Source organism: Lepidochelys olivacea, assembly GCF_965140295.1.
Source record: "Lepidochelys olivacea isolate rLepOli2 genome assembly, chromosome: 28".
Taxonomy (NCBI): domain Eukaryota; kingdom Metazoa; phylum Chordata; order Testudines; family Cheloniidae; genus Lepidochelys; species Lepidochelys olivacea.
The window spans coordinates 2150435-2177664 of record NC_140438.1 but is presented as its reverse complement, the minus strand read 5'-3'; the positions used below and the strand labels follow the sequence as shown (position 1 = coordinate 2177664).

At 60.6% G+C, this 27230-nt stretch overlaps 2 protein-coding genes and 1 long non-coding RNA gene across 4 annotated transcripts; 1 reads left to right on the top strand and 2 right to left on the bottom strand.

Annotated features, from left to right (window-relative positions):
- Nucleotides 1–4357: 4357 nt before the first annotated feature.
- On the top strand, nucleotides 4358–10159 carry LOC311513959 (thialysine N-epsilon-acetyltransferase-like; the record flags this gene model as incomplete). Its single annotated transcript, XM_084616175.1, has 7 exons — nucleotides 4358–4362; nucleotides 4818–4941; nucleotides 5266–5317; nucleotides 5577–5660; nucleotides 6037–6135; nucleotides 7918–7958; nucleotides 9788–10159. 7 exons carry the CDS (start codon nucleotides 4358–4360, stop codon nucleotides 9959–9961), a joined length of 579 nt encoding a protein of 192 aa, XP_084472301.1. The 3' UTR covers nucleotides 9962–10159.
- Nucleotides 10160–14636: 4477 nt separating this feature from the next.
- Nucleotides 14637–16482, bottom strand: LOC311514035. The gene is made up of 2 exons (XR_014709809.1): nucleotides 16214–16482; nucleotides 14637–14907 (listed from the first exon to the last, which is right to left on the bottom strand). It is a non-coding gene; the product is annotated as an uncharacterized lncRNA (long non-coding RNA).
- Nucleotides 16483–18226: 1744 nt separating this feature from the next.
- Nucleotides 18227–25940, bottom strand: LOC311514015 (thyroid receptor-interacting protein 6-like). 2 transcript variants are annotated; one of them, XM_084616278.1, is made up of 10 exons: nucleotides 25719–25940; nucleotides 24808–25006; nucleotides 24509–24654; nucleotides 24030–24149; nucleotides 22747–23337; nucleotides 22375–22465; nucleotides 21939–22108; nucleotides 20359–20537; nucleotides 20120–20240; nucleotides 18227–19428 (listed from the first exon to the last, which is right to left on the bottom strand). In XM_084616278.1, exons 2-10 carry the CDS (start codon nucleotides 24995–24997, stop codon nucleotides 19297–19299), a joined length of 1740 nt encoding a protein of 579 aa, XP_084472404.1. In that variant the 5' UTR covers nucleotides 24998–25006; nucleotides 25719–25940; the 3' UTR covers nucleotides 18227–19296. The 2 variants fall into 2 exon arrangements, with proteins under 2 accessions (XP_084472404.1, XP_084472405.1); XM_084616279.1 differs by lacking the exon at nucleotides 24808–25006 and having other exon boundaries at nucleotides 25719–25938.
- Nucleotides 25941–27230: the final 1290 nt, after the last annotated feature.

Below are 27230 nucleotides of genomic sequence, written 5' to 3'. Positions count from 1 at the left end.
CCGATGTCCTGTAGAAGCCCAACAACCAGCCAGCCCAGCCCTCCTGGGTCTGCACAGGGATCTGGGCCCTAGGCAGGGCGAGGGGCTTCATCCCTGAGACCCTCACCCAGCTCACCCAGCCCCTCAGCCTCTGAGGCTGCACCACCCAGGGCCTGACACCAGTTCTCTCTGTCCCAGCATCTCGCCACCCCAGGAATGGCTCCCCATTGACCATCCCCTTCCGCTCCCACTGGGGGTCTGAGGGGCCTGGCCCCAGGAGACTCCACACAGACATACAGGTTGGGGTCAGGAGTGGGAGCCTGTCCACCTCCCCACCCATCTGGCTGACGGAGTCTATGGCCTTGGGACCCAGCAAGGGAGCTAGACACCGGGGCTTTTCCGCAGGGTCCCCCGGTTCAAATCTCCAGCCTGCTCAAAGGCAGTGGGGTGGCATCCACATCCCCCCCCCCGTCCTTAACCGGGGGCAGCAATTTAGTCTCGAGGTTCCCTGCGGAACTGGCCCCCCGGGGTCTATCCCCACTCACCCCGGGGAGGTCCCCTAGGCCTCTCCACCCCCCCACCGCCAGTTCATGCTGCTGCTGCTTCTGCAGCTCTTTCTCGGGCTCTCGCTGTCTCCCACGGTCCTCTTGCTCTCTCGGACTCAGCTCCAATCCCGTCCGTCTCCGATCCCCCGATGGGGAACCCGATCGGGAAGACCCCCGTCTGGTCGGGGACAGGAGTCTTGGGGATGCCTGGCTCCCGCTCCAGCTGCTCCCAGATCTTGTAGCCCCATTTGGGGTCAGGAATCTGTCCCTTAGAGCGGTCATCCTCCTCCAGCTGCAGGATGAACTGTGCTTTGGTGAACTTTCCAACGCTCAACCCTTCCTTTCTGCACAGGGTTACAATGTCCTTCTTCAGGAGACGGTGACAGGCCGTCACTCCGCCCTTCCCAAGTTGCTGTGGACTCATAGGCCTGTGTGCCATGGTTCCCAGGGAGAACCCCTAGTGTGCCATCCCTTCTCGAGGTCACCACCTCTTTGCCAGGGTTGAGCTGCAGACTCCTCCGCCCCTGAGACTGCTCATCGCAGTCCCCAGGGGGACCCCATTATTGCAACCATCCTTCTCGCTGGCCACACACTCCCAGGGGTTAAACGTAGCTCCTTTGCCCCCTGAAACCGCCCCACTCCGAGCCTTCAGCACGCCTGGTCCTCATTAGCCCCCCTTCGTTTTACTGCTCCCCAGTTGCTTACTGCCGGATGCTCGGTCCATGGGGTGCAGTACATCCCACCGCTGCCACCAGTTGTCACTGAGTCCCCGGGCGATGCTCTGGAACTGCTCCCAACGAAGCCAGGCAGGACCCTGGGGAAGTCTCCTCTCTTGGAGCAGCCTGTCTCCAGAGCAAGAAGCTCACCTGGCTTCCCCCTTCCTGGGTCTGACCTCGGAGCATTCAGCCTCCTCTGCCCCTCCGTGCGCTTCCCACAGTGAGTCTGCCCGGGCAGGGTCCTGGGGAAGCCAGAGGGTCCTGACCCCCTGTTGGGGGGCTTATTCCTTCACCCACTTACTTCCCTGGTCCTTCTCGCATGAACAGAGAGCAACAATCCCCCAAGTCCAAAGGTGCAAACAATTCGATGTTTATTGGGGTGAACTTCCAGCAAGCATGATTCCAGTTTCCTTCCCTTAGTGTCCCCCTTCCCAGCTCTGACACCATAGAGCCTTACACCTGTGTCCCTGTTCCCATTCCCCCCCTTAGCAAAACATGATTCCAATTTCCCCATTCCCTGTCCCCATTTCCCACCCCCCCCCACTTCCTGAATGACTGCAGACTGTATAGTAAAACTTGAGTTCTGCTTAGCTATACCTTAACCAGTCATTTTCCTGAAATTTAACTAACCAATTTAACTAACTAGCTCAGTGGTTTGAGCATTGGCCTGCTAAACCCAGGGTTGTGAGTTCAATCCTTGAGGGGGCCATTTAGGGATCTGGGGCAAAAATTGGGGATTGGTCCTGCATTGAGCAGGGGGTGGGACTAGATGACCTCCTGAGGTCCCTTCCAACCCTGATATTCTATGAATTGTAACGTGATTATGTAACCATAGAATCATAGAATACCAGGGTCGGAAGGGACCTCAGGAGGTCATCTAGTCCCACCCCCTGCTCAAAGCAGGACCAATCCCCAACTAAATCATCCCAGCCAGGGCTTTGTCAAGCCGGGCCTTAAAAATATCTAAGGAAGGAGATTCCACCACCTCCCTAGGTAACGCATTCCAGTGTTTCACCACCCTCTTAGTGAAAAAGTTTTTCCTAATATCCAACCTAAACCTCCCCCACTGCAACTTGAGACCATTACTCCTTGTCTTGTCCTCTTCTACCACTGAGAATAGTCTAGAACCATCCTCTTTGGGACCCCCTTTCAGGTAGTTGAAAGCAGCTATCAAATCCCCCCTCATTCTTCTCTTCTGCAGACTAAACAATCCCAGCTCCCTCAGCCTCTCCTCATAACTCATGTGTTCCAGACCCCTAATCATTTTTGTTGCCCTTCGCTGGACTCTCTCCAATTTATCCACATCCTTCTTGTAGTGTGGGGCCCAAAACTGGACACAGTACTCCAGATGAGGCCTCACCAATGTCGAATAGAGGGGAACGATCACGTCCCTCGATCTGCTCGCTATGCCCCTACTTATACACCCCAAAATGCCATTGGCCTTCTTGGCAACAAGGGCACACTGCTGACTCATATCCAGCTTCTCGTCCACTGTCACCCCTAGGTCCTTTTCTGCAGACCTGCTGCCGAGCCATTCGGTCCCTAGTCTGTAGCTGTGCATTGGGTTCTTCCGTCCTAAGTGCAGGACCCTGCACTTATCCTTATTGAACCTCATCAGATTTCTTTTGGCCCAATCCTCCAATTTGTCTAGGGCCCTCTGTATCCTATCCCTGCCCTCCAGCGTATCTACCACTCCTCCCAGTTTAGTATCATCCGCAAATTTGCTGAGGGTGCAATCCACACCATCCTCCAGATCATTTATGAAGATATTGAACAAAACCGGCCCCAGGACCGACCCTTGGGGCACTCCACTTGACACCGGCTGCCAACTAGACACGGAGCCATTGATCACTACCCGTTGAGCCCGACAATCTAGCCAGCTTTCTACCCACCTTATAGTGCATTCATCCAGCCCAGACTTCCTTAACTTGCTGACAAGAATACTGTGGGAAACCAATTATATCCTACCGCCTTAATTACTTTACACCCAGCAAAATTAATGATACAGCAGACAGGAACAATCACAGAACCAGACAGAGATGATGCCGACAAACAGTGGCAAAGTGGGAACTATAATGGCAAAACAATACCGAAGTGGGGATTTCGCATCCCAGCTATTGACAAGGGAGTTCTTGGCAGGCAGGATGCTATCAAACTTAAGTTTCCTTTTACATCTTCGAGGCACTTTCCTTTCTCTGGAGGCGATGGGCATTATCAGGACAGGAGTGTATTCCTAACGGCCCAATAGCACCTTCTTTCAATGTGACTAGTTCGGGACGTGAGGAGGTGACCGGTCGCTTCCCAGCTTATGGCTGCCTCTGTTGCTTAGCCGAAGATCTTAAGGCCTCAGACTGTCACGGTAAGAGAAGGCCCTTACACCAGCAGACCGTGATTTTGATTCTTCCTTTTATACCCCTAACTAGCCAAGTGATAAGAACACGCCTAAATTCTTAGCGTACGGGCCTTCACCGACAGGCCTGAATAGCTATATCCGAACACCCCCCAACTCCGCAGTCAGACGGGACTCTCAGCCAGCCAGGAAAACAGAAGGTTTATTAGACGACAGGGACATGGTCTAAAACAGAGCTTGTAGGTGCAGAGAACGGGACCCCTCAGTCAGGTCCATCTTCGGGGGGCAGGGAGGCCAGAGCCCCATCTGGCCCTCCCTCCGTTTCCCCAGCCCGCTCTCCACCCCAGCTCTCTCCCGCCGTCTCCCCCGGCCAGGAGGCCACCTGATCCCTTTGTTCTCCAACCCCTTCAGTTGGCACCTTTGCAGAGGAGGGGGCCCGGGCCATCACTTGCCAGGAGACAGGGTGTCGGCCGTTCTCTGTGCAGACCCCTGCACACACCTGCCCTCTAGGGCTCTGTGACGATCATACACCCTTATCCCGCCACCTAGATACTTAAGAACTGCCTAGGGGAAACTGAGGCACCCACCCAGTCTTCAGAGAAACCATTAAGAACATTCCCACTTCGTCACAGGGGGGAGAGAGCAAAGCTGGTTCCATAAAGGGCCCTGCGAAACCCCACTCAAAACTGGGGAGAGAACCCAGGAGTCCTGGCTCCCAGCCCCCCCCGCTCTAACCCACCAGCCTCCACTACCCACCCAGAGCGACAATGGTGTGTGTGTGGGGGGGGCTGGGAGCCAGGACTCCTGGGTTCTCTCCCTGGCTCTGGGAGGGGAGTGAGGGCTGGTGGTTAGAACAGGGCGTGGCTGGGACTCCCCCACCCCAGTGGGAATTATCCACAGGCCGGAGGTAGCTCTCAGAGCTCTGATTCCCCGGTGGGGTGTGGGGGGGTGTTCCCTCGTTACCACCCCAGCTACCAGTGGCTTATCAGGACCCGGCGGCGGGGGGCGGAAATAAGGGGTTCACACGGGATCTTTCACCCCTGGCACGGTGCCCAGCTCGCTTGTCTTCCCATCCTCCAGCGTGTGGTTTGATCCGAGCCGCCGGCTGCCCAGACTTGGGAATCCCCCCCACACCGCCCAGATCCAGCTCGGCAGCCAGATCCCGCCCAGCTGGGGAGCGGGCGGGGGGGAAGGGCGTGGACGGCTGTAAATCCCTGCGCTATATAGATCGCAGGTGGCAGGCTGGAAGGCCACACCCAGCCCCATCGCCCGCCGGCCCCGGGTGGCCAGGGAGTGCGTCGTCCGCCCGGCCCAGAGCACCGACTGCGACCACGTCATGGGCATGATCCGCGTGAGCTGCCGTGGGGCAGGGGCGGGGGCCGGCTGGGGGCTGCTGGGGGCATCAGGAAGCCGGGGTTCCCTTCCTGAGTGAGTTTGCCCCCCCCCCCGGAAATGTTCTGTGCCTCAGTTTCCACAGAGGCGGAGAACAGTCCGTGCTCTGTTAATGCATCAATGCCTTGCCGCATCTGTCCGTTCCTACATGGCTAATCTTATCTCTCCGTCCCCAGACAACACCCCACAGTCCATCTATCTAGCCCCACAGTGTTGGGGTTTCCCCCACCTACCCTGAGTCTTGCTCGTTCCCGGGGTCTCTGACTCTGTTTGTTCCCCCCAGGAGATTGCGGAATATCATAACCTGCTGGACGAGGTGACAATCAACTCCCAGGGTGAGCCAGACAATGGGGGGCTGCGTGTGAGGAGGGGACACCCCCAAACTCAGCCTGATCCCCCCCACTCACTTTGACCTCCCAACCTTCCCTGGAAACCTCCCCCAAATTCACCCCTCTAGTCCCCTCCTGACCTTCCCCCCAAACTTCCCCCAAACACCCAGTTTTCCCCAACCCCTCTGACCCTCCCCATCCTTCCCACCACCCCCCCAAACTCCTCCCCACACCTGTTGTCTGTCTGCTCCATTTCTCCCTGTAGTGTTGAGGGCTGACGGGTTTGGAGGGGACCCCTTCTACCAATGTCTCGTAGCAGAACTGGCCCCGGAGCAAGAAGACAAGCAAGGTACGTAAATTCATAATCCTCGCTCCGGTGTCAATCAGGAGTCACTCTACTGGAGTGCACAGGACTGCTTCCCCTCTAGCTCACTCCGGTGTCAATCAGGAGTCACTCCAGTGGAGTCAATGGGGCCAATTCCCATCTCATTCACCCCGGGGTCAATCAAGAGTCACTCCATTGGAGCCAGCGATCTGGATCCTGAGCTAGTGTGAACCCAGAGTAGTTCTGACTCTGTGGCTTTATCCCCATCTTAAACCAGATCCAACCCCGCCTCTCGCTGGATCCGGACCTGGACCCCAGGTCCTGTGTGGTGCCCGCCTCCCCCAAGTCCATCCCTACCCCACAGTGGCTGGCCCCTGTTTGATCCCTCTCTCTCCCCCAGGTCGCCTAATTGGCTACGTCTTATTCTTCTTTGGCTACAGTGTGAACACAGGCCGTATTGTCTACTTGGAGAATCTATATGTGGTCTCTGAATTCAGAGGTAGGGTGCCGTGCTGCGTCCTTTGGGGAATGAGCCATGGCGGGGGAGAGGATGGGGAGCAGGGGGAGTGAGAGGCAAAATCAGCCCCAGTGTGACTCCAGTGGAATGACTCCTGATTGACTCCAGAGTGACTCCTGATTGACTCTGGAGTGGAGTGAACAGCAGGAATCAACTTTGCAGTCAAGAGAGAAGGAAGAATTTCAGCTGGTGAGTTTTGTAACTGTTTGTTCCAGAAGCCAGGATTGCTCAGCCAAGGGTCAAGGCCACCCGCTCAGGATGATGGCCCCAGAAGGCTCCACCCTGTCTGTTCAGATCATGGCGATAATCTGCACCGCCAAGTCTGTCAATGATTAAGAAGCCAGGCAACAGGGATGTGGAAAACAAAGCGGGGGCGGGGGGTGGGGTGGGGAAATATGACGTCTCCCAGTTAAAGAAGTCTGGGCTGGATGAATGCACTATAAGGTGGGTAGAAAGCTGGCTAGATCATCGGGCTCAACGGGGAGTGATCAACGGCTCCATGTCATGTTGGCAGCCGGTATCAAGTGGAGTGCCCCAAGGGTCGGTCCTGGGGCCGGTTTTGTTCAATATCTTCATAAATGATCTGGAGGATGGTGTGGATTGCACTCTCAGCGAGTTTGCAGAGGACACTAAACTGGGAGGAGTGGTAGATACGCTGGAGGGCAGGGATAGGATACAGAAGGACCTAGACAAATTGGAGGATTGGGCCAAAAGAAATCGGATGAGGTTCAATAAGGATAAGTGCAGGGTCCTGCACTTAGGACGGGAGAACCCAATGCACAGCTACAGACTAGGGACCGAATGGCTCGGCAGCAGTTCTGCGGAAAAGGACCTAGGGGTGACAGTGGACGAGAAGCTGGATATGAGTCAGCAGTGTGCCCTTGTTGCCAAGAAGGCCAATGGCATTTTGGGATGTATAAGTAGGGGCATAGCGAGCAGATCGAGGGACGTGATCGTTCCCCTCTATTCGACATTGGTGAGGCCTCATCTGGAGTACTGTGTCCAGTTTTGGGCCCCACACTACAAGAAGGATGTGGATAAATTGGAGAGAGTCCAGCGAAGGGCAACAAAAATGATGAGGGGTCTGGAACACATGAGTTATGAGGAGAGGCTGAGGGAGCTGGGATTGTTTAGTCTGCAGAAGAGAAGAATGAGGGGGGATTTGATAGCTGCTTTCAACTACCTGAAAGGGGGTTCCAAAGAGGATGGCTCTAGACTGTTCTCAATGGTAGCAGATGACAGAACGAGGAGTAATGGTCTCACGTTGCAGTGGGGGAGGTCTAGGTTGGATATTAGGAAACACTATTTCACGAGGAGGATGGTGAAACACTGGAATGGGTTCGCTAGGGAGGTGGTGGAATCTCCTTCCTTAGAGGTTTTTAAGGTCAGGCTTGACAAAGCCCTGGCTGGGATGATTTAGTTGGGATTCGTCCTGCTTTGAGCAGGGGGTTGGACTAGACACCTGCTGAGGTCTCTTCCAACCCAGATCTTCTATGATAGCTGTGTCCTCTTAATGTGAACTAACGCTGTCAATCTGGAGTCACTCCACTGTCATTCACAGGTCCAGTTTCCCTCTCACTCAATCCAGAGTCAATCAGGAGTCACTCCGCGGGCGTTCACAGGGCTGGTTCCCCTCTCATTCACCACGGTTTTGCGGGGGAGAGAAGGGGAGGAGACTATGGATGCTGATTGTGGGGGGGAGGGCAGTGCCCATCTGGACCCAAACGAGCTGTAACTCCCCTTTTCCGGGCTTTGGCTCCCTAGGCCGGGGGATCGGGAAGAAGCTGCTGAGTGAAATGGCTAAGGTAAGATTTTACCCCTCTCCCTCTGCCCCACCCCCCAGGTTCTCCCCCCAGCCAACCCCAATGAGGGGAGGGGATTGGCACACGGGATTTGGGCTGGAGTGTCAGGTGATCAGGCACAAACCCCGCCCCCTTCTCCTTCACCCCACCCACCCCATCCCAGAGGGGGTGGGGCAGCCCCCCACTTGGGTCAGCAGCGGGCCCTGGGGGACATGCCCTCAAGGTGCCACTCTCAGTAAAGCTGGATTAGGGGAGGCTGGGATGGATTAATATGTCTGGATTGGGATTGAGGATAGGTTGGGGATAGATTAATCATTCTGGTTTGGGATTGAGAGTAGATTAGGGATAGATTAAGGAATCTGGATTGGTACTAGGGTAGAATGGGGTAGATTAAAGAGTCTGAATTGGGAGTATGGGTTGATTGGGAATAGATTAATCAATCTGGATTGGGATTAGGGGTCGATTGGTGATAGATTAATCAGTCAGGGTTGGGATTAGGGGTAGATTGGGGATAGATTAAACCATCTGGATTGGGATTAGGGGTTGAATGGGAATAGATTAAACACTCTGGATTGTGATAGACTGGGGATAGATTGAGGAGTCTGGATTAGGATTAGAGTCAGACCATGGATAGATTAAGCAGTCTGGATTGGTGTTAGGGGTAGATTTCGGATAGAACAAGAAGTCTGGTTTGGGATTTGGGCTAGGTAATGTCAGGTTAAATAAAATGGACTGAATTAGAATTGGGTTTACATTTAGATAAACACAGTCTGGATTAATATTAGGATGTGATTTGTTTTCTTGATTGGATTATGACTAGTTAGATAAAGGAACCCTGGGTTCGGAATATATTTATATAGCCGTGTCATGGACTCATGCCCACTCTTGGCCCCGTGCGGTCCCTGCGGGGGACCCCTTTCAGGGCGACGGCCCTTCTCGGGGCTCCACTCTCTCTCAGGGGTGCTCTCTCTCCGAGCCATAGCATGCCTTGTCTCTTGCTGTGGGCCACCCCAAGGAGTCCCCTCGCTCTGGACCCCCGGGGCCTCCACTCCCAGAGGGAATGGTGCCCCCCTGTTCTCTAGACCAGAGCGACTCCCAGCCACCGAAAAACAGGAGGGTTTATTGAGCACCCAGCTCGGGCCTAGCAACCCCCATCTCTAGGCTGTTGTCTGGAGGTCCCGTCAACCACATACCCTCTCTCACCACCTTGTTAAACTGAGGCGCTCCAAATATCCCCAATTTCATCACAAGCTGTAGGCGTGATTTGGATGACAGGGCTCAGTAAGAAACTAATCTGGATTGGTATAAGGGATAGAGAGTGGATTAAGAGGAGAGTGGATTAAGGCTAGTGTTATCTGGGGGAATCTGGATAAGGTGGAGAGGGTGGAATCTGGATTAGGGTTAGAGGTCAAGTAAGGATTAGGATTAGATGGTGGAATCTGGATTAGGGTAAGGAGACAATGAGTCTGGATTAGGATTAGAGGGCAGAATCAACTAGGACAGGTTGAGTGTAGGATTTGGGAAAACTGTATAAGGATTAGGGTTAGATTGGTATCTAGATTTGCATTAGGAAGGTCTGGATTAGGACTAGACAGGGCTGGATTAGGAGAAATCACCCATGCTGCTCTGTATCAGGATTAGATCAATGTGGATTAGGATTAGGAGGGACTGGTACATGAGAAACTTTACATTCTGGTCTAGATTAGGATTATCTGGGACCGGATTAGGTTGGTGGGATTAGTCCGTGCATGGATGCGCCTTCTCTCTGACCCAGAGCCAGCCCCCCCAGTCTCCTCCCCCATGCGGTGACCCGCCCCTCCCCGTCGCGGCAGGCGGTGCTGGCCCGGGGCTGCAGCGAGATGAAGTTCACGGTGGCGGCGTGGAACAGCCAGGCCCTGGCGTGGTACCGGCACCTCGGGGCCCAGGACAAGACGGAGGCGAGCGACTGGCACTGCTTCGAGCTGGGGGCTGAGGCCCTGCGCAGGCTGGCAGGGGACGGACGGTGATTCGGGGCCATGGGGAGCCGGGCTGGGGCCACGGAGCTAAACCAGCCGGAGCCCTCCGGGCCCCATGGAGTCCTGCGTCTGCACCCCACAGCCCTCCATCCCTCCTTCCATCCCACACAGCCCTCCATCCATCCATCCCTCCTTCCATCCCCCATAGACCTCCATCCCTCCTTCCATCCCACACAGCCCTCCATCCATCCATCCCTCCTTCCATCCCCCATAGCCCTCCATCCCTCCTTCCATCCCCCATAGCCCTCCATCCCTCCTTCCATCCCACACAGCCCTCCATCCATCCAGCCCTCCTTCCATCCCCCATAGCCCTCCATCCCTCCTTCCATCCCACACAGCCCTCCATCCATCCAGCCCTCCTTCCATCCCACACAGCCCTCCATCCCTCCTTCCATCCCACATAGCCCTCCATCCCTCCTTCCATCCACACAGCCCTCCATCCATCCAGCCCTCCTTCCATCCCCCATAGCCCTCCATCCCTCCTTCCATCCCACACAGCCCTCCATCCCTCCATCCCTCCTTCCATCCCCCATAGCCCTCCATCCCTCCTTCCATCCCCCATAGCCCTCCATCCCTCCATCCCTCCTTCCATCCACACAGCCCTCCATCCATCCATCCCTCCTTCCATCCACACAGCCCTCCATCCCTCCTTCCATCCCACACAGCCCTCTATCCCTCCTTCCATCCCCCATAGCCCTCCATCCCTCCTTCCATCCCACACAGCCCTCCATCCATCCAGCCCTCCTTCCATCCCCCATAGCCCTCCATCCCTCCATCCCTCCTTCCATCCCACACAGCCCTCCATCCATCCATCCCTCCTTCCATCCCCCATAGCCCTCCAGCCCTCCTTCCATCCCACACACCCCTCCATCCATCCATCCCTCCTTCCATCCCCCATAGCCCTCCATCCCTCCTTCCATCCCACACAGCCCTCCATCCCTCCTTCCATCCCCCATAGCCCTCCATCCATCCAGCCCTCCCTCCATCCCCCATAGCCCTCCATCCCTCCTTCCATCCCACACAGCCCTCCATCCCTCCTTCCATCCCACACAGCCCTCCATCCATCCATCCCTCCTTCCATCCCCCATAGCCCTCCATCCCTCCTTCCATCCCCCATAGCCCTCCATCCCTCCTTCCATCCCACACAGCCCTCCATCCATCCAGCCCTCCTTCCATCCCCCATAGCCCTCCCTCCCTCCTTCCATCCCACACAGCCCTCCATCCATCCAGCCCTCCTTCCATCCCACACAGCCCTCCATCCCTCCTTCCATCCCACATAGCCCTCCATCCCTCCTTCCATCCACACAGCCCTCCATCCATCCAGCCCTCCTTCCATCCCCCATAGCCCTCCATCCCTCCTTCCATCCCACACAGCCCTCCATCCCTCCTTCCATCCCCCATAGCCCTCCATCCCTCCTTCCATCCCACACAGCCCTCCATCCCTCCTTCCATCCCCCATAGCCCTCCATCCCTCCTTCCATCCCACACAGCCCTCCATCCCTCCTTCCATCCCCCATAGCCCTCCATCCCTCCTTCCATCCCCCATAGCCCTCCATCCCTCCATCCCTCCTTCCATCCACACAGCCCTCCATCCATCCATCCCTCCTTCCATCCACACAGCCCTCCATCCCTCCTTCCATCCCACACAGCCCTCTATCCCTCCTTCCATCCCCCATAGCCCTCCATCCCTCCTTCCATCCCACACAGCCCTCCATCCATCCAGCCCTCCTTCCATCCCCCATAGCCCTCCATCCCTCCATCCCTCCTTCCATCCCACACAGCCCTCCATCCATCCATCCCTCCTTCCATCCCCCATAGCCCTCCAGCCCTCCTTCCATCCCACACACCCCTCCATCCATCCATCCCTCCTTCCATCCCCCATAGCCCTCCATCCCTCCTTCCATCCCACACAGCCCTCCATCCATCCAGCCCTCCTTCCATCCCCCATAGCCCTCCATCCCTCCTTCCATCCACACAGCCCTCCATCCATCCATCCCTCCTTCCATCCCCCATAGCCCTCCATCCCTCCATCCCTCCTTCCATCCCCCATAGCCCTCCATCCCTCCTTCCATCCCACACAGCCCTCCATCCCTCCATCCCTCCTTCCATCCCACACAGCCCTCCATCCATCCAGCCCTCCTTCCATCCACACAGCCCTCCATCCATCCATCCCCCATAGCCCTCCATCCCTCCTTCCATCCACACAGCCCTCCATCCATCCATCCCTCCTTCCATCCCACACAGCCCTCCATCCATCCATCCCTCCTTCCATCCCACACAGCCCTCCATCCCTCCAGCCATCCCTCCATCCCCCACAGCCCTCCTTCCATCCTTCCCCCCCTTCATCTCCCCCATCCCTCCCCAGTGCCCTCCATGTTCCCCCCACCCCCCGTGAGTCGAAGCTCTGGGTCCATACAGGCTCCACTCCTCACCAGGCCGGTGGGGCCGGACAACGCGGCTTGCGACCCCAATAAACATGCGCCAGACTGGGGCTGGGACGAAGGCGTCGTCTCTCACCACCTCGCGGACCCTGGACGGTGTGTGAACGCGGGGGGACGGGGGGGACACAACAGTCACTCCCAGGAGTGCTGTCAGCTCCCCCTGTGAGTGATGGGGAATCTGAAACTAGCCACTAGCCCCCACTCCCCTCCCAGAGCCGGGGAGAGAACCCAGGAGTCCTAGCTCCCAGTCCCCCCCCTGCTCTAATCACCAGCCCCCACTCCCCTCCCAGAGCCAGGGAGAGAACCCAGGAGTCCTAGCTCCCAGTCCCCCCCCTGCTCTAATCACCAGCCCCCACTCCCCTCCCAGAGCCAGGGAGAGAACCCAGGAGTCCTGGCTCCCAGTCCCCCCCCTGCTCTAATCACCAGCCCCCACTCCCCTCCCAGAGCCGGGGAGAGAACCCAGGAGTCCTAGCTCCCAGTCCCCCCCATGCTCTAATCACCAGCCCCCACTCCCCTCCCAGAGCCAGGGAGAGAACCCAGGAGTCCTGGCTCCCAGCCCCCCCCCCACACACACACATTGTCACTGGTGTGACTCAGTCCCTGCAGGGATGGTGGCTGGGAGACTCATTAGCAGTGGCGGGGGGGGGCGGGGGGGGGGCACAGTGTGAGCAGGTCACAGGCGCCAGCTCTGATCCATCATTGCTGGGTGAAGGGGGGGGCCTTTCATCTCTCTCCTCTGCGTATCTTTCCTTTCTCCAGCACCGGGGAGGGCCCCCTCTCCAGCCTATTGATTGGGGCCCCTACCCCACTCCCCTCCCAGAGCCGGGGAGAGAACCCAGGAGTCCGGGCTCCCAGCCCCTCCTGCTCTAACCCCCCCGACCCCACTCCCCTCCCGGAGCCGGGAGAGAACCCAGGAGTCCTGGTTCCCTGGGCCCCCCCACTCTAACTCAACATCGTGGCAGGGGGGGTCTGTCTGCAGAGAATGGGGTAAATTGAAGGGTCCCTTGCTGGGAGTGGCCCCTCCCTTCTGTCCAGCCCCTGCCCCCTGAGTTAGGTTTAGGGGGTCCCGGGGGGGGGCAGACACTTCGGCCAAGACCCCCCACTCATGTCAGTGCGCAGATTCCTATCCTGTTTAGCTGCAGGCAGACTGTGGGGAGGGGGGACGGACGGACTGTGAGTTCATCACCCTGCCCCCCCCGAACCCCCCTGCTGGGAGAAATTAAGAAAAAACTCATCATGTTTAATCGTCAACAGCCGAAAGGTCGGGGGCGGGGCGGGGGGAGCCCCCAGCTGGGCCAAGGCCCGTTAACCCTCCCAGGGCCATAAAGAAGAGCGTTGAAAGGGGGGGGCAGTGAGGGGACCACTCCCCACGGTGGGGGGAAGAGAGTAAAGCTGGTTCTGTAAAGGTCCCCGCGAGATCCCACTCAAAGCCAGGGAGAGAACCCAGGAGTCCTGGCTCCCAGCCCCCCACTCTAGCTCCTAGATCCCACTCCCCTGGGAGTGGGATCTAGGAGCTAGAGTGGGGGGCTGGGAGCCAGGACTCCTGGGTTCTCTCCCCGGCTCTGGGAGGGGAAGGGGGGCTAGTGGTTAGAGCGGAGGGGAGTTGGGAGCCAGGACTCCTGGGTTCTCTCCCCAGCTCTGGGAGGGGAAGGGGGGCTAGTGGTTAGAGCGGAGGGGAGTTGGGAGCCAGGACTCCTGGGTTCTCTCCCCGGCTCTGGGAGGGGAAGGGGGGCTAGTGGTTGGAGCAGAGGGGAGTTGGGAGCCAGGACTCCTGGGTTCTCTCCCCAGCTCTGGGAGGGGAAGGGGGCCTAGTGGTTAGAGCGGAGGGGAGTTGGGAGCCAGGACTCCTGGGTTCTCTCCCCAGCTCTGGGAGGGGAAGGGGGGCTAGTGGTTAGAGCGGAGGGGAGTTGGGAGCCAGGACTCCTGGGTTCTCTCCCCGGCTCTGGGAGGGGAAGGGGGGCTAGTGGTTAGAGCAGAGGGGAGTTGGGAGCCAGGACTCCTGGGTTCTCTCCCCAGCTCTGGGAGGGGAAGGGGGGCTAGTGGTTAGAGCAGAGGGGAGTTGGGAGCCAGGACTCCTGGGTTCTCTCCCCAGCTCTGGGAGGGGAAGGGGGGCTAGTGGTTGGAGCAGGGGGCCTGAGAGCCAGGACTCCTGGGTTCTCCTCGCAGCTCACCCTGGCGGGAACAGACAGGACCATAGAGACCGTGGGCGGAGGAAACACACAAATGGGTTTTATTGGGAATTGATCATGGCATAGCGGGACCCCCCTAAGCACCAAGGGAGGGGGCAGCAGAGCACCCCCCAGGGGGCGGGGCTGGGACCCCCAGGGGGCGGGGCTAGCAGGAGGTGAGGGTTTTCCAGTAGAAGCTCTTGCAGCCGGCTTTTCGCTCCCGGGGGGTCGCGGGGGGGTGATGCCAGCGGGGGGCCGCACCCTGGGGAGACAGCTCAGCGCGCAGGAGTCCGGAGACGGCTTTTAGCACCACGGCCCGACCCAGCGCCTGGGGGGAGGGGGAGGGAAGAGAGACCAAGAGTCACCCCGGCCCCACCCCACTCGCGGAGAGAACCCAGGAGTCCGGGATCCCAGCCCCCCCCGCTCTAACCACCAGCCCCCGCTCCCCTCCCAGAGCCAGGGAGAGAACCCAGAAGCCCTGGTTTACCCCCCATGCCTGGCTCTACCCCACTTCCCTCCCCTTCCTGTGACCCCTAAGTCTCCCTGAATTAATCTCTCTCCTGACTGGGGGTAACCAAAACAGCGCTCAGAGCCCCCCTGTTCTCAGATATGCAGACCCCAGCTCTATACCCAGGCCGAGTTCTGGGAGGGAGAAGAGAGCTAAAGGGGCTGGGTTGGGGGGCTCCTGGGAGAAATGGCGGGCAGGGGAGACTGCCCAGCCCACCCCCAGGACTCCCATCAGGGTCTACCCTGCTCAGGAAACGGGGTGTCCCCATCTGACCTCCCCTGCCTTGGGCATCAGCCTCCCTTCTTTAGGATCTCTGCCTTCAACACCCCATCCATGCCACCTCCCCCGTCTCTGTAGCCCTCCCAGGACACCCTCAATCTACACAGCACCCCCAGCTCTGTAGCCCCTCAGGGCACCTCCCCAAACTCTGCAGCCCCCCCTGTCACCCCAGGGGACCCCAATTTCTGCACACACCCCTCTCTATGCAAAAAAATCTAACCATGCCCAATTTCTGCAGAGGACCCACGGCACCCCAAAACTCCCCCCAGGGCACCCCTAATTTCTGGACAGCCCCCCCATACATCCAGGACACTTCCAACCCCCAATCTATGCAGCAGCACCCCAAAAGCCCCAGGGGTGCAACCCAAAACTCCCTCCAGGGCACCCCTAATTTCTGAACAGCCCCCCCATACACCCAGGACACTTCCAACCCCCAAACTCCCCAGGGGTGCACCCCCATTATGCAACACCCCTCACTTTCCCCAGGGCCCTGGAATTTCATCACAGCCCCCCATGACGTCTGAGGTGCCCCCCAGACTATGCAGTACCCCAACCCTGCAGAGCACCCCAATTTCTACACAGCAACAAAACTCCATCCCCCCAATCTATGCAGCACCTCCAAACTCCTTCGGGCCCCCCAATCTATACAGTACCCCAACCACCCTCCTGGAGCACCCTAAACTCTATATAGACCCCCAAGCTCTGCAGTACCCCCTAAACTCCAGCAAGAGTCCCCCATCCCTCCTCAATCTCTGCAGGACCCCCCTAACCCCCCAATCCCTGCAGCTCCCCCAAATTCCCCCTTCCCTCCAGGGGCACTCTGACCATACCCTACCCCCCATCTCACCTGGCTCCCCAGGCGGGGAGCATGGAGCCGGGGGGCGCCGGCGGGCGCGGGGGTCCCAGGGCGCAGCGTGGAGCTGGCGAGGAGAAAGAGGAGGAAGAAAAGCGGGGACCCCATGGTGCCGAGGCTCGCCCCCAAAACCAGCTGCCTGACACCAAGCTGGGAAGCAGACAGAACTTGTGTGCGACCAGCCCCCCCCCCAAGCCCTGCTTCTTATATGCACCCCCCCCAAGAGAGTGGGGGGGCAGCCCAGCCAATGAGCCGCTAGGGGGTGCAGGGGAGGGGGCGGACAGGCAGGGGGTGCTGGGAGGGGGGAGGATGGGAAGAAGGCAGGGGATGGGGAGGGCAGCTGAAAGGGGGAGTGATCAGGGCTTGCTGGGGGGGGGCAGTTCAAGGGGGGGCATCCCACTTCCCGCAAGGTCCCAGTGGGTGCACCCAGACACCCCCCCCCCGCACCCAGACACACACCCCTGGGGGGGGGGCGACCAAGCGAGAGAGACTATCCAGTACTTGCCCCATTCCCTGCCCCCCTGAGCCAGGCAGCTGGGACCGGAGGACCTGCCGGCTCGGCTCACAGGATGGAGGATTTGGGCTCGGTGAGACGTCGGGCCACCTTCAGGGGAAAGACGGGTGGGACCGGCCCTACCCCGGGCTCTGTGGGCTCCAGGCGGCCAGAGGGCAGGTGCCGAGTTCACCCTCAAGTCACCTCCCAGCTGACACCGGGTGACAAATGTGCTGACGGGGGGGGTGGGTGTGGGGGGAGATGACAAATTCTTGACTTGACCACTGATACGGGGAAAGACACGGAAGATCTCGTCCACACGGCTGAAGAGGAGCCGACCGTAGGACCGAAAAACAAACTGCCGCTTCGCGACGAGTCCTCACGCCTTGAGAAGAGAACTAAATCCAAACCGGCGTTAATACACCTGCCCACAGTGCTTTTAAAAAGGCCCGTTTCCCCAAGCGGAAAGCCATGCCGCGCCAACTCAGCCGGGAGGAAACCGATCAGACCAGGAAAAGGCCACCGTGGCTTGGGGATTGTGGAAGGACGCTTTGTAAGGTGCCACACTCAAGGGGAAAAAAGCCGGCCAAGTTAAAAACAAGAACAAAAAAACCCCCCAAAAAAGACCTGGTTCTGAGGGGAAAGTGATGGCTATAAAAAGATGAACATGGAACAAATGGAAGAAAAGAGGAGATTGATCGTACCGAATAGAAATCAGACACTAGGAATCTTAGTACATTGATAAGGGAAGCAAAAGGGCCACAAAGAGGCATGGCCAGCACAGTTAAGGACAGTAAGGAGGTGGGGAGGTTTTAAAATCATACTAAGACATACCAACACCAAACACAGGCCATACTTACAGGGTGGAAGTAGGGACTCTGAAAGAGATTTGGGCGTCATGGTGGAGGAGCAGCTGAACACAAGGTCCCAGGGCGACGCTGTGGCTAAAAGAGCGAATGCGCTCCTGGGACTTATAAACGGGGGAATCTGGAGTAGGAGAAGCAGAGAGGTGATGTATACTCTGAATTTGGCCCTCGTGCAACCGCGGCTGGACTCCCGTGTCCAGGTCTGGCGCCCCCAATTCAAGATGGCCGGGGCGCCAGACCCGGTCACGGGAGACCGAAAAGAGCCACGCGAAGGATTAAAGAATTAGAAAACCTGCCTTATGGGGACAGCCTCACAGAGCACCAGCCATTTAGTTTAATGCCGAGAAGGTGAAGGAGCGACTTGGAGGGGCGATTTTTCGGGGCAGGCCCCTGGCCTGGGTTGTACAGGGCAGCCCAGATCACAGCCGTCCGGGCATCGGAATCTAGAAAACCCAGGAGTCCTGGCTCCCAGCCCCTCCATCTCTAACTGCCAGCCCCCGCTCCCATCCCACAGCCAGGGAGAGAACCCAGGAGTCCTGGCTCCCAGCCCCCCCCCCCGCTCTAGTCCCCACTCCCCTCCCAGAGCCACATAGGGTACCCCAGTAACGCCTCCGAACAAAAGAAAGCAGGACATTTCATTGCCAAGAGTGAAAAAACCAAATCTTTAATCCAACTGCCCCCCGCCCCAGAAAGGGGGAGGGAGGGTGAAGTATGCAATGGAAACGGTTAATGGTGATGAAGGAAACCCCTCCCCCAGCCAGGGATAGAACCCAGGAGTCCTGCTCCGGGCACTCCCACTGCCCTCCCAGGAGATGGGGATGGAACCCAGGCATCCTGACACGCACTGCTAGGGGATTGTTAATGGGATATCATCTGCCCCCTGAGACCAGCTCAGGGCCCGACACCCCCCCCCCCTCCAAAATAGGTGGGGAGTCAGGGCTCCTTCGGAGGAGAGGCAGCCAGTCCCCGTCCCCCCCCTCCAAAAAACAAACTGACCTAGAAATTGAGGGGAGAAACCCCAAATCCTGAGCATCCCCCTCCCCCCAAGCTGGGCTGTGAACCCCGGAGTGGGGAGAAATATAACCACTGCCCCCCCGTGAGAAATATTGGGGTGACATGCTGGGGGGGGGGAAGGAGACAGGTTCACTTCCTGTCCTGCCACAAAGCCCTGCCCTCCGGTGTATACCAACTGGGGAGGAGGGGTCCCCCCTCACCCCAATATTAGAGCAGGGCTAATTCCACCCCCCCTTCTGCTGCCACCCCCCCATCTTGACCGTGGGGCCTGGCTGGTTTTAGGGTGCTCAGGAATTGGGGGGGCAAGGGGCAGAGGGGACCCTGCATTAACAGAGATTGGCAGAGCAGGGACTCTGGGGGTGCAAATGTGCCCCCAAAGTGAAGGGAGAAATGCGGGGCAGAGAGGGATTAATAGAAGACAATGGAGCTGGGGGGCAGCAAGAAGTGGGGGTTCTGCCCCCCCAAAATGACGGGAGAAGCAGGGTGCAGGGGAACCCCCAATATTAATAGATGCCGACATAGCCAGGGGCAGGAATCTGGGGGGCAAAGGCAGGACCTTTGCCCCATAGGGGATAGGAGGAACGGGGTTCAGGGGGACCCCAAGTCGACGGATACTAAAGCAGCTGCTGGCAGTGGGGGCAGACAGAGCCCCTCCCCCAGGGCAGAGTCCAGGGGGTGAGCGGGGGGCTGGGCACCCCGAGCCCTCAGCAGTCGGTGGTGATCTTCGAGGAGAGCTCCTGGATGCGCCGGGCGCTGCATGATTTGCACAGGATGTGCCCATCCAGGGGGTAGCAGCCCCGGCCCTCGCCCTCCGACGACAGCAGCAGCCCACACTCCTGGGGCGGGGGGGACAGAGACTCCATCAGAACCCAGGCGTCCTGGCTCCCAGCCCCCTCCTGCTCTAACCCACCAGCCCCCGCTCCCCTCCCAGAGCCGAGGAGAGAACCCAGGCGTCCGGGCTCCCAGCCCCCTCCTGCTCTAACCCACCATCACCCACTCCCTTCCCAGTGCTGCAGAGAGAACCCAGGTGTCCTGGCTCCCAGCCCCCTCCTGCTCTAACCCACCAGCCCCCGCTCCCCTCCCAGAGCCGAGGAGAGAACCCAGGCGTCCGGGCTCCCAGCCCCCTCCTGCTCTAACCCACCAGCCCCTGCTCCCCTCCCAGAGCCGAGGAGAGAACCCAGGCGTCCGGGCTCCCAGTCCCCCTGCTCTAACCCACCATCACCCACTCCCTTCCCAGTGCTGCAGAGAGAACCCAGGCGTCCTGGCTCCCAGCCCCCTCCTGCTCTGACCCACCAGCCCCCTCCTGCTCTGACCCACCAGCCCCCACTCCCCTCCCAGAGCCAAGGAGAGAACCCAGGCGTCCAGGCTCCCAGTCCCCCTGCTCTAACCCAGCATCACCCACTCCCTTCCCAGTGCTGCAGAGAGAACCCAGGCGTCCTGGCTCCCAGCCCCCTCCTGCTCTGCCCCACCAGCCCCCGCTCCCAGCCCTGGGGAGAGAACCCAGGCGTCCGGGCTGCCAGCCCCCACCTCACACTTGTAGCACCCAATGTGGAAGCTCCGATCCAGGGCCACGATCCTGACCGTCTCCTCCTGCCCGGGCTCGGGCATGATGGCGTTGCCACACACGGAGCAGCGGGGGGCGAACTTCCTGCGGGGGCACAGAGAGGGGAAGAGGGACGTCAGGGGAGCCGGGGGCGGGGCCACAGGGCAGGGGGCGGGGCCACAGGGCAGGGGGCGGGGCCACAGGGCAGGGGGCGGGGCCGTACCGGTGGAAGTCCTCAATGCAGTGGACCTGGCTGGTGGCGTCCACGGTGAAGGGGACCCCGTCCAGGCACTGGTGGCAGACCACACAGGTGAAGCACTGGGGGTGATAGGCCTTGCCCATGGCCCGCAGGATCCGGTCCAGGATGGGCTTGGAGCACATCGAGCACTTCTCCAGCGTCACCTGGCGGGAGGGGAGAGCCGTGGGCCTGGGGCCAGCCCCCCCCCCCGGCCCCCCCAGCTCTAACCACCAGCCCCCACTCCCTTCCTGGAGCCAGGGAGAGAACCCAGGTGTCCTAGCTCCAAGCTCTAACCCACCAGCCCCCACTCTCCTCCCCGAGTCGGGGAGAGAACCCAGGTGTCCTGGCTCCCAGCCCCCCCTGCTCTAAACCACCAGCCCCCACTCTCCTCCCAGAGCCGGGGAGAGAACCCAGGTGTCCTGGCTCCAAGCTCTAACCCACCAGCCCCCACTCTCCTCCCCGAGTCAGGGAGAGAACCCAGGTGTCCTGGCTCCCAGCCCCCCCTGCTCTAGCCACTAGTCCCTACTCCCCTCCCGGAGCCGGGGAGGGACCCCAGGAGTCCTGGCTCCCAGCTCTAGCCCACCAGCCCCTACTCCCCTCCCGGAGCCGGGGAGAGAACCCAGGTGTCCTAGCTCCAAGCTCTAACCCACCAGCCCCCACTCTCCTCCCCGAGTCGGGGAGAGAACCCAGGTGTCCTGGCTCCCAGCCCCCCCTGCTCTAAACCACCAGCCCCCACTCTCCTCCCAGAGCCGGGGAGAGAACCCAGGTGTCCTGGCTCCAAGCTCTAACCCACCAGCCCCCACTCTCCTCCCCGAGTCAGGGAGAGAACCCAGGTGTCCTGGCTCCCAGCCCCCCCTGCTCTAGCCACTAGTCCCTACTCCCCTCCCGGAGCCGGGGAGGGACCCCAGGAGTCCTGGCTCCCAGCTCTAGCCCACCAGCCCCTACTCCCCTCCCGGAGCCGGGGAGAGAACCCAGGTGTCCTAGCTCCAAGCTCTAACCCACCAGCCCCCACTCTCCTCCCCGAGTCGGGGAGAGAACCCAGGTGTCCTGGCTCCCAGCCCCCCCTGCTCTAAACCACCAGCCCCCACTCTCCTCCCCGAGTCAGGGAGAGAACCCAGGTGTCCTGGCTCCCAGCCCCCCCTGCTCTAGCCACTAGTCCCTACTCCCCTCCCAGAGCCGGGGAGGGACCCCAGGAGTCCTGGCTCCCAGCTCTAGCCCACCGGCCCCCACTCCCCTCCTGGAGCCGGGGAGAGAACCCAGGTGTCCTGGCTCCAAGCTCTAACCCACCAGCCCCCACTCTCCTCCCCGAGTCAGGGAGAGAACCCAGGAGTCCTGGCTCCCAGCCCCCCTGCTCTAACCACCAGCCCCCATTCCCCTCCCCGAGTCGGGGAGAGAACCCAGGAGTCCTGGCTCCCAGCCCCCCTGCTCTAACCACCAGCCCCCATTCCCCTCCCCGAGTCGGGGAGGGACCCCAGGAGTCCTGGCTCCCAGCTCTAGCCCACCAGCCCCCACTCCCCTCCCGGAGCCGGGGGGAGAACCCAGGCGTCCTGCGGCCCGGCACTCACGACGTAGCAGGCCTCGCAGTAGGCCCGGCGCTCCACGGCGTAGAAGGGTTGGCCCCGCAGCCGGGCGTGGCAAGTGGTGCAGCTGAAGCAGGGCACGTGGAAGACCTGGTCCATGGCCACGCAGCCTGTCCCGTCCCCCACCACGTTCTCCCCACAGCGGACGCAGCGCCCTGGGGCCAGAGGGGCAGGGCTCACACGGGGGCCCCCCAGCGCCTCCACTGACCCTTCCCCCCACCTCTCCGCTCCCCACCCACTCCAGCCCCCCTGCCGACCCCCCCCACCTCCCTGCCAACCCCTCTCCCAGCCCCCCACTGCCTCAACCTCTCATGCCCACAACCACCCCAGCAACCCCCTCCCTACCCCTCAAGCACGAAGCCCCCCGACTCGCCACCCTGTAACCCCCCAGCCCCCCCCCGCCACTCCCTGCCCCCCTCACCGAAGTACTCCCCCGCCGGCGGGTGGTTCATGTCATGCACCAGCTTCCTGGTCAGTCTGTCCAGCTCCTCCTCCGGGCGGCTCGGGGGGGCCTGGGGGGAGGGAGACCGCAGCTGGAGGCTTCGCTCACGTTGATTCCCCCCCCCCCCCCACGAGATGGTACAATCCCCAGCAGGAGAGAACCCAGGAGTCCTGGCTCCCAGCCCACTCTAACCACCAGCCCCCATCCCCTCCCAGAGCCGGGGAGAGAACCCAGGCGTCCTGGCTCCCAGCTGCCCCCACCCACTCTAACCACTAGCCCCCACTCCCCTCCCAGAGGACCCAGGGGTCCTGCCCCCCCCTCACACTCCCGGCCAATTCCCTCTCACATTACCTGGTGCTGGTATCCTCCTCCACCACCAGGGGGCGCCTTCCCCATCACCGCCGTCTCTTCCTTGCCTGGGGTCCTGGCGGCAGCCTGGTACGGACCCCCAGCCGCCTCCCCCGGTTTGGCCAGCCCCCCGGCCCCATAGCACTCCCCCTTGCCCGGCCTCTTGCCGTAACCCCCCGGCTCCAGATACCAGCCCTCCTCCCCCCTGGCGCCCGGCTCCAAGGCGTACTGGGCCCCGCGGCCCACTCGGGGCGAGGGGGGTGCATAGGCCTGTTCGGCCCGGTGCCTCGGTTGACCGTAACCCAGCACTGGCTGGGCAACTTTGACCTGGACGTTGAAGGCCGGCCCGGCCGACGTGGTGTAGGACGCGGGCATGGGCTGCGGGTAGGGCTTATGCCCGGGCGGTGCCCGCGGGTAGCCTGCCCCATATTGGGGAGACGGCCCAGAGGAAGCCGTTGAGGTGGCGGGTTGGGGCGATGGACCGTAGGGTGAGTTCTTGGGGGCGAAGGAGCCCGGCTTGTAGGGGCCGGGCATTTTGGGGGGGGCGGGCTGCGGGGGGCCAGAGGCCGACTGGTACGGGACGGAGTCGAAGTTCTGGAGAAGAAAGGAGAGGAAAGAGGAGACGTAGGCTGGTGTGGGGCTTTGGGGGTACCCCATCTTACCAGCCCCCCAGCCTGCAAGTCCACCCCAACCCTAAACGCATTGAAACACCCATTGTTCCCCAAGGAACCCCACTCATCCATGTTGATCGTCAAGTCTTGCTAGGCCAACGGCGACTCTGTGAAATCATCAATTTCTTGTGAACCGTGAAGGATAGAAGCACCTGCCATACCCCATTGGAAAGCTTGGATTTGTAGCTTTCCAACGGTGCCCGGCACTCATCTCTATGCCCACCAGCTCAGGAAATATCTGGCAATAAAGGAGGCCCACTGTGACGTCCTGTGAACCATCTCCACTTCCCTCCCCCCGAGGTTCTGGTTGGAATGTGATTTTCGGTGGCCGATCCCCAGGAAACCGGGGGAGGGAGATGCGGGCGGGTGATACCAAGGGAAAGCCCAGGGTCTCTACTTTCCAACGGTGTCACATGCGGAAGCCTGTGTCCACCGGTTCCAGAGATATCAGGCGCTAGAGTTGCCATGTGGTGGGCAGGAGAGGGGCAAGAAGGTACTTGGAAGGACGTGATTATAGGGTCTGAAATCTCATTAGGGTGGGAGAGGCTGTGCCATTGAAAACCCACCAGGTCAAACCCCCCTCCCCCAGAACCCTCCGGTGGGGGGGGGGTTTACCTGCCTCTCCCCCCGGCGTTGGGGGCCGGCATTCTCCATATCAGCCAACATACTGGTGAGCGAGTCTATTTGGGCGTCGATGCTGGAGGGGCGGTGGGGCCCTGGGTCTAGGGCAGATCCCTAAGGAAACAGACAAGGAGGGGGAGGGGATTACGGTGTGGGGAGGAGGGGGCTATAAGGTACTGCCCAGGCCTGTCAGCTGGGATCAGGCAGTCCAGCTGCTGTCCTAGTGGCAGGTAGTTCCGCAGGGTAACGGGAATTAAGCCTCATGCTCCAAGGCATGAGATGGTCAGGAAGGAGCCTTCCCACGTGCCCCATATGACCAAGGCAGGTGAATTATGGGAAACTTATGCTTTCTCCAAGGTCCCACAGAGGCAAGGAACTGGGCTGCATAGGATATAGGTCACCCCCTCTCCACCAGCACCCCAAATCCCTGTCCCATCCCCCCAATGCCCAGGGGCCCCATTCCCTCCTCCTACCTGCATGTGGTACCCGCATCCAGCAGAGGGGGGGCCACCCCAGGGCACCCCCAGTTCATCCTTGGCCCCTGGGGTTGATGGGTAATGATGCTCCAAGTCAGCTGGGGGTCCGAAGCTGGAAGGCAGAGGACGGGAGGGGAGGCTGCCTAGAGGGGAAACAGCAACGGGTCAGACCCACAGGCCCCCTCCCTCTCTATTCCCCCCCTCCACCGCCTCCCAGATTCCCCCCCTCAGCCCTGCCGCCAACCTGGATCAGACCATTCGGGTACTGGGGGCGGGGGGGGAAACCAGGTATTTACCAGGGCCCGCTGGCTGGTAGCCTGTCCCGCTCATGCCCCCCCCGTTCTGGTCCTGGGGGGCCGGCCTGGGGGGAGCAGGAACAGGGGCGTATTTCTTCTGGGGTTTGCCGAGTGCCAGAGCCGAGACCGAGACGCCGGGAGACCCCGAGGAGCTCAGCTGCTTTGGGGGAAGCCAGGTGGGACCGGACATCTCTGGGACCTGCAGGGGGGGCGTGCAGAGAGGTTAGAACAGGGGGGGGCTAGGAGCCAGGACTCCTGGGTTCTTTCTGTGGCTCCTGGAGGGGAGCGACGGCTAGTGGGTTAGAGCAGGGGGGGCTGGGAGCCAGGACTCCTGGGTTCTTTCTGTGGCTCCTGGAGGGGAGCGACGGCTAGTGGGTTAGAGCAGGGGGGGCTGGGAGCCAGGACTCCTGGGTTCTCTCCCCTGCCCTGGGAAGGGAGTGGGATCTGGTGGGTTAGAGCAGGGGGGCTGGGAGCCAGGACTCCTGGGTTCTCTCCCCTGCTGTGGGAGGGGAGTGGGGCCTGCCTTGGGTCTGTCTAGATTTGGCAGGGGAGGGGCAGGATCTAACTCTCACCCAGCCCCACTGGCCCTGGTTGGGGAGGGGATTTCCAGGGTGGGGGGGGACTCAGCTTGGGGAACGACGGCCCCCCTCCATTCCAACCGTGTCTGGGGGGGGGTGTCCCAGGGGCGGAAGGCGGGGGAGGAAAAGTCCTGGCGTAGAGACCCTGGCCCTGGGGGCGCTAAAGGGGATGGGGTCCCTGGCCCAGGGAGAGAGAGAGGGGGTTCCCAATGGGGAGGGGTCCCTGGGAGAGGGAGTGGGGGTCTCAGTGGGGAAGGGTCCCTGGCCGGGGAGGGTGTGTGTCTCTGACCACGTGGGGAGAATTCCTGCGGGGTGTGGGGACCCGATTCTTACCTGGCTCCGATGCGGGAATCCCAGTTGAGGGGGGGGGGTCCCAGCCCCTCCTGTCCTACCCCACTCGTGGGGTGGGGGGTTCCCTAGCCCAGTGAGGGACAGGGGGAAGGTCCCGGAGGCGCCGGATCCCGCCGGCTCCGAAACTCCCCGGAAAAGGTTTTTTTTTCTCCCAACTCCCAAAAAACTTTTTTTAATGGACCCCCTCGGTGACGTCACCACATTCCAGAGGGGTCACGTGGGGCTGGGAATTCCTACCACTTCCTGTGGGGGGGCATGGGAGGGGCAGCGTAGGACTCCTGGGTTCTCTCTCTGGTTCTGGAAGGGGAGTGGGGGCTGCGAGCCAGGATTCCTGGGTTCTCTCCCCGGCTCTGGGAGGGAAGTGGGGTCTAGTGGTTAGAGCAGGGGACTGGGAGCCAGGACTCCTGGGTTCTCGGCCTGGCTCAGGGGTGGGGAATTGGGTACTGGACCTTTCCCCTTCCAGGAGCGTCAGCTCCCATCCGGTCCTGGGTCAGGGACTGGCCGGCTAGCCCCACTCTGAGTCCCTGGCTCCTCTCCAGCCTTATCAGGAAAGTCTGAACAGCTGTTCCACGGGGGGGGGCAGGGTTTCCTGTTTTGGCCCCCGTCGCTGCCCAGACACACAGTGAAAGACGCTGACCCAAAATGCTGACTGTCTAAAGAGATGCAGCGCAGGAGGGGAAACTGAGGCACAGCAGTAAGGGACAGACCCAACGTCACATAACAAAGCTGGGAAAAGAACCCAGGAATCCTGTCTCCCAACCCCCCTCTTTCCCCCTGCTCTAACCCACCAGCCCCCGCTCCTGTCCCAGAGTCGGGGAGAGAACCCAGGGGTCCTGGCTCCCAACCCCCCTGCTCTGACCCACCAGCCCCCACTCCCCTCCCAGAGTCGGGGAGAGAACCCAGGAGTCCTGGCTCCCAGCCCCCCTGCTCTAACCCCCCAGTCCCCACTCCCCTCCCAGAGCCAGGGAGAGAACCCAGGAGTCCTGGCTCCCAGCCCCGCTGCAAGCCAGGGTGATGCGCGGGCCGACATCGCCACCTGCTGGCCACAGGGTGGTACCGACACGTTCCTAGAACCCGAGCGATTAACCTGTGGGCTAGATTCGGGGCCGGGGCTGGGAGCCAGGACTCCTGGGTTCTCCCCCCCCCCCCCCCGGCTCTGGGAGAGGAGTGGGGGCCGGTGAGTTAGAGCAGGGGGGGTTGGGAGCCAGGACTCCAGGGTTCTCTCCCTGGCTACTGGTGCAATCAAAAGAGTCTCTAGCCCCTACCGCGACTTTAAGATCTGGGTTATATGACAATTGAAATGCTGAGTTGCCCCCCCCCCAGTGTGACGTCACTGTCAGGGGCACCCCCCCACACCCCCCCGCCTCTACTGGGAGTTTCCTGCATTTGTGACTGTACCACAATGGACTTTGTGTCCAGAAATCTACCCAGAGACTCCTCTGGGGCGGGGCGGCCGGTGACCCAGGGACCCCTCGCCCGGCACCGAGATGCAGC